General features: G+C 36.0%; 1 protein-coding gene across 1 annotated transcript in view; it reads right to left on the bottom strand.

Annotated features, from left to right (window-relative positions):
* The window catches only part of LOC124032000 (patatin-like phospholipase domain-containing protein 2), a 38,042-nt gene extending 27,653 nt beyond the window's left edge, over positions 1 to 10,389 (bottom strand). The window contains exons 1-2 of the mRNA XM_046343930.1: positions 9,818 to 10,389; positions 9,175 to 9,407 (exon numbers count right to left, since the gene is read on the bottom strand). Of these exons, the coding sequence (XP_046199886.1) occupies positions 9,175 to 9,407; positions 9,818 to 10,004 (420 nt within the window). The 5' untranslated portion in view covers positions 10,005 to 10,389. The remainder of the gene's footprint in view (positions 1 to 9,174; positions 9,408 to 9,817) is intronic.
* Between the last annotated feature and the right edge of the window lie 967 nt (positions 10,390 to 11,356).

The following is an 11,356-nucleotide window of genomic DNA, read 5'->3' as shown; positions in this document are numbered from 1 at the left end:
TACACCATCACAATAAATCCATGTAATATAGTCTACACCTTCACAATAAATCCATGTAATATAGTCTACCTACACCATCACACTAAATCCATGTAATATAGTCTACCTACACCATCACAATAAATCCATGTAATATAGTCTACCTACACCATCACAATAAATCCATGTAATATAGCCTACACCATCACAATAAATCCATGTAATATAGTCTACACCATCACAATAAATCCATGTAATATAGTCTACACCATCACAATGAATCCATGTAATATAATCTACCTACACCATCACAATAAATCCATGTAATATAGTCTACCTACACCATCACAATAAATCCATGTAATATAGTCTACCTACACCATCACAATAAATCCATGTAATATAGTCTACACCATCACAATAAATCCATGTAATATAGTCTACACCATCACAATAAATCCATGTAATATAGTCTACACCATCACAATAAATCCATGTAATATAGTCTACCTACACCATCACAATAAATCCATGTAATATAGTCTACCTACACCATCACAATAAATCCATGTAATATAGTCTACACCATCACAATAAATCCATGTAATATAGTCTACCTACACCATCACAATAAATCCATGTAATATAGTCTACCTACACCATCACAATAAATCCATGTAATATAGTCTACCTACACCATCACAATAAATCCATGTAATATAGTCTACACCATCACAATAAATCCATGTAATATAGTCTACACCATCACAATAAATCCATGTAATATAGTCTACCTACACCATCACAATAAATCCATGTAATATAGTCTACACCTTCACAATAAATCCATGTAATATAGTCTACCTACACCTTCACAATAAATCCATGTAATATAGTCTACCTACACCATCACAATAAATCCATGTAATATAGCCTACACCTTCACAATAAATCCATGTAATATAGCCTACACCTTCACAATAAATCCATGTAATATAGCCTACACCTTCACAATAAATCCATGTAATATAGCCTACACCTTCACAATAAATCCATGTAATATAGCCTACCTACACCATCACAATAAATCCATGTAATATAGTCTACCTACACCATCACAATAAATCCATGTAATATAGTCTACCTACACCATCACAATAAATCCATGTAATATAGTCTACACCATCACAATAAATCCATGTAATATAGTCTACCTACACCATCACAATAAATCCATGTAATATAGTCTACACCATCACAATAAATCCATGTAATATAGTCTACCTACACCATCACAATAAATCCATGTAACATAGCCTACACCATCACAATAAATCCATGTAATATAGTCTACACCATCACACCATCACAATAAATCCATGTAATATAGTCTACCTACACCATCACAATAAATCCATGTAATATAGTCTACCTACACCATCACAATAAATCCATGTAATATAGTCTACCTACACCATCACAATAAATCCATGTAATATAGTCTACCTACACCATCACAATAAATCCATGTAATATAGTCTACCTACACCATCACAATAAATCCATGTAATATAGTCTACACCATCACAATAAATCCATGTAATATAGTCTACCTACACCATCACAATAAATCCATGTAATATAGTCTACACCTTCACAATAAATCCATGTAATATAGTCTACACCTTCACAATAAATCCATGTAATATAGTCTACCTACACCATCACAATAAATCCATGTAATATAGCCTACACCTTCACAATAAATCCATGTAATATAGCCTACACCTTCACAATAAATCCATGTAATATAGCCTACACCTTCACAATAAATCCATGTAATATAGCCTACACCTTCACAATAAATCCATGTAATATAGCCTACCTACACCATCACAATAAATCCATGTAATATAGTCTACCTACACCATCACAATAAATCCATGTAATATAGTCTACCTACACCATCACAATAAATCCATGTAATATAGTCTACACCATCACAATAAATCCATGTAATATAGTCTACCTACACCATCACAATAAATCCATGTAATATAGTCTACCTACACCATCACAATAAATCCATGTAATATAGTCTACACCATCACAATAAATCCATGTAATATAGTCTACACCATCACAATAAATCCATGTAATATAGTCTACACCTTCACAATAAATCCATGTAATATAGTCTACCTACACCATCACACTAAATCCATGTAATATAGTCTACCTACACCATCACAATAAATCCATGTAATATAGTCTACCTACACCATCACAATAAATCCATGTAATATAGCCTACACCATCACAATAAATCCATGTAATATAGTCTACACCATCACAATAAATCCATGTAATATAGTCTACACCATCACAATGAATCCATGTAATATAATCTACCTACACCATCACAATAAATCCATGTAATATAGTCTACCTACACCATCACAATAAATCCATGTAATATAGTCTACCTACACCATCACAATAAATCCATGTAATATAGTCTACACCATCACAATAAATCCATGTAATATAGTCTACACCATCACAATAAATCCATGTAATATAGTCTACACCATCACAATAAATCCATGTAATATAGTCTACACCATCACAATAAATCCATGTAATATAGTCTACACCATCACAATCAATCCATGTAATATAGTCTACACCATCACAATAAATCCATGTAATATAGTCTACCTACACCATCACAATAAATCCATGTAATATAGTCTACCTACACCATCACAATAAATCCATGTAATATAGTCTACACCATCACAATAAATCCATGTAATATAGTCTACCTACACCATCACAATAAATCCATGTAATATAGTCTACCTACACCATCACAATAAATCCATGTAATATAGTCTACACCATCACAATAAATCCATGTAATATAGTCTACACCATCACAATAAATCCATGTAATATAGTCTACACCATCACAATAAATCCATGTAATATAGTCTACCTACACCATCACAGTAAATCCATGTAATATAGTCTACACCATCACAATAAATCCATGTAATATAGTCTACACCATCACAATAAATCCATGTAATATAGTCTACACCTTCACAATAAATCCATGTAATATAGTCTACCTACACCATCACACTAAATCCATGTAATATAGTCTACCTACACCATCACAATAAATCCATGTAATATAGTCTACCTACACCATCACAATAAATCCATGTAATATAGCCTACACCATCACAATAAATCCATAAATAATATAGTCTACACCATCACAATAAATCCATGTAATATAGTCTACACCATCACAATGAATCCATGTAATATAATCTACCTACACCATCACAATAAATCCATGTATATAGTCTACCTACACCATCACAATAAATCCATGTAATATAGTCTACCTACACCATCACAATAAATCCATGTAATATAGTCTACACCATCACAATAAATCCATGTAATATAGTCTACACCATCACAATAAATCCATGTAATATAGTCTACACCATCACAATAAATCCATGTAATATAGTCTACCTACACCATCACAATAAATCCATGTAATATAGTCTACCTACACCATCACAATAAATCCATGTAATATAGTCTACACCATCACAATAAATCCATGTAATATAGTCTACCTACACCATCACAATAAATCCATGTAATATAGTCTACCTACACCATCACAATAAATCCATGTAATATAGTCTACCTACACCATCACAATAAATCCATGTAATATAGTCTACACCATCACAATAAATCCATGTAATATAGTCTACACCATCACAATAAATCCATGTAATATAGTCTACCTACACCATCACAATAAATCCATGTAATATAGTCTACACCTTCACAATAAATCCATGTAATATAGTCTACACCTTCACAATAAATCCATGTAATATAGTCTACCTACACCATCACAATAAATCCATGTAATATAGCCTACACCTTCACAATAAATCCATGTAATATAGCCTACACCTTCACAATAAATCCATGTAATATAGCCTACACCTTCACAATAAATCCATGTAATATAGCCTACACCTCACAATAAATCCATGTAATATAGCCTACCTACACCATCACAATAAATCCATGTAATATAGTCTACCTACACCATCACAATAAATCCATGTAATATAGTCTACCTACACCATCACAATAAATCCATGTAATATAGTCTACACCATCACAATAAATCCATGTAATATAGTCTACCTACACCATCACAATAAATCCATGTAATATAGTCTACCTACACCATCACAATAAATCCATGTAATATAGTCTACACCATCACAATAAATCCATGTAATATAGTCTACACCATCACAATAAATCCATGTAATATAGTCTACACCTTCACAATAAATCCATGTAATATAGTCTACCTACACCATCACACTAAATCCATGTAATATAGTCTACCTACACCATCACAATAAATCCATGTAATATAGTCTACCTACACCATCACAATAAATCCATGTAATATAGCCTACACCATCACAATAAATCCATGTAATATAGTCTACACCATCACAATAAATCCATGTAATATAGTCTACACCATCACAATGAATCCATGTAATATAATCTACCTACACCATCACAATAAATCCATGTAATATAGTCTACCTACACCATCACAATAAATCCATGTAATATAGTCTACCTACACCATCACAATAAATCCATGTAATATAGTCTACACCATCACAATAAATCCATGTAATATAGTCTACACCATCACAATAAATCCATGTAATATAGTCTACACCATCACAATAAATCCATGTAATATAGTCTACACCATCACAATAAATCCATGTAATATAGTCTACACCATCACAATAAATCCATGTAATATAGTCTACACCATCACAATAAATCCATGTAATATAGTCTACCTACACCATCACAATAAATCCATGTAATATAGTCTACCTACACCATCACAATAAATCCATGTAATATAGTCTACACCATCACAATAAATCCATGTAATATAGTCTACCTACACCATCACAATAAATCCATGTAATATAGTCTACCTACACCATCACAATAAATCCATGTAATATAGTCTACACCATCACAATAAATCCATGTAATATAGTCTACACCATCACAATAAATCCATGTAATATAGTCTACACCATCACAATAAATCCATGTAATATAGTCTACCTACACCATCACAGTAAATCCATGTAATATAGTCTACACCATCACAATAAATCCATGTAATATAGTCTACACCATCACAATAAATCCATGTAATATAGTCTACACCTTCACAATAAATCCATGTAATATAGTCTACCTACACCACACACTAAATCCATGTAATATAGTCTACCTACACCATCACAATAAATCCATGTAATATAGTCTACCTACACCATCACAATAAATCCATGTAATATAGCCTACACCATCACAATAAATCCATGTAATATAGTCTACACCATCACAATAAATCCATGTAATATAGTCTACACCATCACAATGAATCCATGTAATATAATCTACCTACACCATCACAATAAATCCATGTAATATAGTCTACCTACACCATCACAATAAATCCATGTAATATAGTCTACCTACACCATCACAATAAATCCATGTAATATAGTCTACACCATCACAATAAATCCATGTAATATAGTCTACATCACAATAAATCCATGTAATATAGTCTACACCATCACAATAAATCCATGTAATATAGTCTACCTACACCATCACAATAAATCCATGTAATATAGTCTACCTACACCATCACAATAAATCCATGTAATATAGTCTACACCATCACAATAAATCCATGTAATATAGTCTACCTACACCATCACAATAAATCCATGTAATATAGTCTACCTACACCATCACAATAAATCCATGTAATATAGTCTACCTACACCATCACAATAAATCCATGTAATATAGTCTACACCATCACAATAAATCCATGTAATATAGTCTACACCATCACAATAAATCCATGTAATATAGTCTACCTACACCATCACAATAAATCCATGTAATATAGTCTACACCATCACAATAAATCCATGTAATATAGTCTACCTACACCATCACAATAAATCCATGTAATATAGTCTACCTACACCATCACAATAAATCCATGTAATATAGTCTACACCATCACAATAAATCCATGTAATATATTCTACCTACACCATCACAATAAATCCATGTAATATAGTCTGCCTACACCATCACAATAAATCCATGTAATATAGTCTACCTACACCATCACAATAAATCCATGTAATATAGTCTACCTACACCATCACAATAAATCCATGTAATATAGTCTACACCATCACAATAAATCCATGTAATATAGTCTACACCATCACAATAAATCCATGTCATATAGTCTACCTACACCATCACAATAAATCCATGTAATATAGTCTACACCATCACAATAAATCCATGTAATATAGTCTACCTACACCATCACAATAAATCCATGTAATATAGTCTACCTACACCATCACAATAAATCCATGTAATATAGTCTACCTACACCTTCACAATAAATCCATGTAATATAGTCTACCTACACCATCACAATAAATCCATGTAATATAGTCTACCTACACCATCACAATAAATCCATGTAATATAGTCTGCCTACACCATCACAATAAATCCATGTAATATAGTCTACCTACACCATCACAATAAATCCATGTAATATAGTCTGCCTACACCATCACAATAAATCCATGTAATATAGTCTACCTACACCTCCACAATACATCCATGTAATATAGTCTACCTACACCATCACAATAAATCCATGTAATATAGTCTACACCATCACAATAAATCCATGTAATATAGTCTACACCATCACAATAAATCCATGTAATATAGCCTACCTACACCATCACAATAAATCCATGTAATATAGTCTACTACACCATCACAATAAATCCATGTAATATAGTCTACACCATCACAATAAATCCATGTAATATAGCCTACCTACACCATCACAATAAATCCATGTAATATAGTCTACTACACCATCACAATAAATCCATGTAATATAGTCTACCTACACCATCACAATAAATCCATGTAATATAGTCTACCTACACCATCACAATAAATCCATGTAATATAGTCTACACCATCACAATAAATCCATGTAATATAGCCTACCTACACCATCACAATAAATCCATGTAATATAGTCTACACCATCACAATAAATCCATGTAATATAGTCTACCTACACCATCACAATAAATCCATGTAATATAGTCTATAGTAAATCCATGTAATATAGTCTACACCAATAAATCCATGTAATAAGTCTACACCTTCACAATAAATCATGTAATATAGTCATGTAATATAGTCTACACCATCACAATAAATCCATGTAATATAGTCTACCTACACCATCACAATAAATCCATGTAATATAGTCTACACCTTCACAATAAATCCATGTAATATAGTGTACCTACACCATCACAATAAATCCATGTAATATAGTCTACCTACACCATCACAATAAATCCATTATTTATTTCAGACCGGTCTAAAGAAGCATGATAATAGAAAATGTCATCTAACAGAACAGAATAACATACTCTGAGTTGTCCTTATGTTAGGTCCTGTCCTTATGTTAGGTCCTGTCCTTATGTTAGGTCCTGTCCTCATTTAGGTCCTGTTAGGTCCTGTCCTTATGTTAGGTCCTGTCCTCATGTTAGGTCCTGTCCTCATGTTAGGTCCTGTCCTCATGTTAGGTCCTGTCCTCATGTTAGGTCCTGTCCTTATGTTAGGTCCTGTCCTCATGTTAGGTCCTGTCCTTATGTTAGGTCCTGTCCTCATGTTAGGTCCTGTCCTCATGTTAGGTCCTGTCCTCATGTTAGGTCCTGTCCTTATGTTAGGTCCTGTCCTTATGTTAGGTCCTGTCCTCATGTTAGGTCCTGTTAGGTCCTGTCCTTATGTTAGGCCCTGATCTGGCTGTGCCATGTGGCTGTGGGCTACACTAGTTCATTTAGTTGTCCTTATGTTAGGCCCTGATCTGGCTGTGCCATGTGGCTGTGGGCTACACTAGTTCATTTAGTTGTCCTTATGTTAGGTCCTGATCTGGCTGTGGGCTACACTAGTTCATTTAGTTGTCCTTATGTTAGGCCCTGATCTGGCTGTGCCATGTGGCTGTGGGCTACACTAGTTCATTTAGTTGTCCTTATGTTAGGTCCTGATCTGGCTGTGGGCTACACTAGTTCATTTAGTTGTCCTTATGTTAGGCCCTGATCTGGCTGTGGACAACAGTGTGCTGAGTACCAGGCAGTCAGCCAGTTTGGCAGGATACTAATGACCAGCAGCAGCAGCAGAGCTTGAAGAAGCCTAATTAAAGTGACTGAACAGGTGAACGTGGAATTTGACTGCCTTCATGATTCGTGACCGCCGGTGTGGCGGTAATACGGTCACCACAACAGCCCTAGTCATGATTCGTGACCGCCAGTGTGGCGGTAATACGGTCACCACAACAGCCCTAGTCATGATTCGTGACCGCCGGTGTGGCGGTAATACGGTCACCACAACAGCCCTAGTCATGATTCGTGACTGCCGGTGTGGCGGTAATACGGTCACCACAACAGCCCTAGTCATGATTCGTGACCGCCGGTGTGGCGGTAATACGGTCACCACAACAGCCCTAGTCATGATTCGTGACCGCCGGTGTGGCGGTAATACGGTCACCACAACAGCCCTAGTCATGATACAACGGGATGTGTCAGATAACAAGCAGCATTAGTTCAGGTGCTTTGGAAAAAAATCACGATTTTGCAACTGTTAGCTTCTTTAGATTTTTGGAAAGGGGAGGGGACATTTAGACTTGCAAAGAGAGAGGGTGGAGCTCCCTTGTTCCGGTTCCAATCTCTTCTGGACCCAGAACTTAATCAACCATCTGACAAATTACGCAAAATGTTTGTTCTGGGTTAACCTGAGATTATTTCAATAGAATAGAATCTCCATGGAGAATGTTTTTTTTTTTTTTTGTCCAGGATCAGGCTTAATCTGTGTCTGGGAAACCAGTCCTATGTGTCTCAATGGTCATTTATTCCGATCAGAACATGTTTTTTGGCCCCTCACCTGCACCAGCTCCTCCTTGCTGTTGAAGTGGGACACCAAGACATTCTCTCCGTCGGTCACCCTGGTCAGTGATATGCCCAGCTTCCCTGTGGCTCTGTGGTGGGAATCGGGTGGCAGGGTTTTATACAGCATGTTACGCATGATCTTGACCAGGTTGAAAGACGGATGCATAGGACCCAGGAAACGCTTCCGGGCATCCTTAGCCACATCAATGATGTTGGCCCCTGCCTCACCTGATGAGGAATTCAGGAAGATGACAGAATATTGTTATTATACAGTATGTCACGGATCATTAGACCTGCCGTGTGTATGGTAACGTTATGTCGTGACGTCAAAATGGGCGTTTCTATTGTTGGCAACTGGAAAAACGTGAATGTGTATCATTTTCACAGCAGACAAATCAACATGCAAAGACAAGGCGGACAACAAAGAAAAAGCACGAAACTGACACACACACACACACACACACACACACACACACACACACACACACACACACACACACACACACACACACACACACACACACACACACACACACACACACACACACACACACACACACACACACACACACACACACACACACACACACACACACAGCCAAAGTATGATGTAATAATTAGAGGAAAGTTCAGCCTACCTAAACACGCTCCGGTGACCAGTGCAGATGCGGTGAGCGCCCCTGCCGATGCCCCGTATATGTGGCGGGCGTTGTGGACTAGAAAAGGACACTGTTCCAGTAGACAACTCGCTACACCAATATGATAGATCCCCAAGAAACCACAACCTGCAAAGGAAATGTTCCACGTAGAATCTAGAGGAAACATAGCGAGCCACTATCTGAGAGACAGTTGACTGAAAAGACAGAAAGCTCTGCAGAAGTTAGTTATCTAAAGTGCCGGTAATACCACAGTCTTTGAATGTTCACAATGTGTGTAAAAATTTCAGCTATTGGTAGTTGTTGTCCCCTTGTCGGTCCCTGAGCGATCTGTCTGTTTTCATATAGTTCAACACTTGACTGACTGTCAACAAGTTGATAATCTTTCTGTTCTCGAAGACATCTTCACCATTCCCTTCCTCACACGTTTATTCTTTTTGTAAGACAATTGCCTGTTGTTCGATAGTAACGTATTTGTCCAAAAAACAATCACTTTATCCAGGTGAAAACTGTTGAACATCTGTCATTGAAAGCTGTGTTCCCTCTCTGGCACTTTCGTTCTTCTCTGTCGCATTTGTGTACACAGCGAGGAGGAAGGGCGTGTTGTTTAACCGCAACGTCCAATCAGAATCTGTATCCCTGAAACACCCGTCCTATCAGTGGCTGAGTTCCATGTGACGGTCTCCTCACCCTCTATCTGCGGTCACTCAGAATATCTTGGATTTTCTGAGAGGGGCTTGTTGGTGTCCCCGTTTGTCACCTGTCTCTGTCTCTGTTTTGACTCTACCTTCTCTTACTCTTGAATGAAATTGGTCAACAGATTACTTACATAATTTTATTTTAAGTTGAGACAAGAATAAATTCATGCTCTCGTCATACTCAGGAATCTAATTGCTGTGTAGCTAATAAACTGTTTGTTATAGACCAGACCGTCATTGTAAATAACAATGTGTTCTTTAACTGACTTCTTTTTCTTCTTTTTTAACATTGTCAACAAAGACCTCTGGGGACAAAACATAAAATATTCCACCTCAGTAGGAATGTGTTTACATAGTTTAAAGACGCACTTGACAATAATATTGTTGTTTATAGCCATTGGCCCACATAAAAACGAGTGTTCTTCCATGGGACTGTGTGTTTATCAAGCAAATAATACACTTATTTTGTGCTTCCTTTGGTTTACACTTCGTTTTTTTCTATTATTTCCAAACAACAATGAACAATACAGTGTAGAGAGTCTGCATGGGAAAAACATGAAATAAACAACTGACCAAGGAAGTTTGATTTCAACGTTCCTCTACGACACCTTTGCCAGAATCCAAAAACAGCATTGTGCTTTACTTATAGTGCGATAACATCGGTTATATATGGGTCTAGGTAAACTCCATTTGTATGATTTATTTATCAATATTTATCCCTTTTTAAACGTATTTTGAGTGCTGTTCACGGCAAGAACAGAGTAGAACACGGAAGATGTTTGTATCTTGTGAAACAATTGCGAACAACTGTCAAAAACCCTGG

The sequence above is a fragment of the Oncorhynchus gorbuscha genome, linkage group LG01, assembly GCF_021184085.1.
Source record: "Oncorhynchus gorbuscha isolate QuinsamMale2020 ecotype Even-year linkage group LG01, OgorEven_v1.0, whole genome shotgun sequence".
NCBI classification, from domain to species: Eukaryota; Metazoa; Chordata; class Actinopteri; order Salmoniformes; family Salmonidae; genus Oncorhynchus; species Oncorhynchus gorbuscha.
This window is presented reverse-complemented; position numbering and strand designations above follow the sequence as displayed.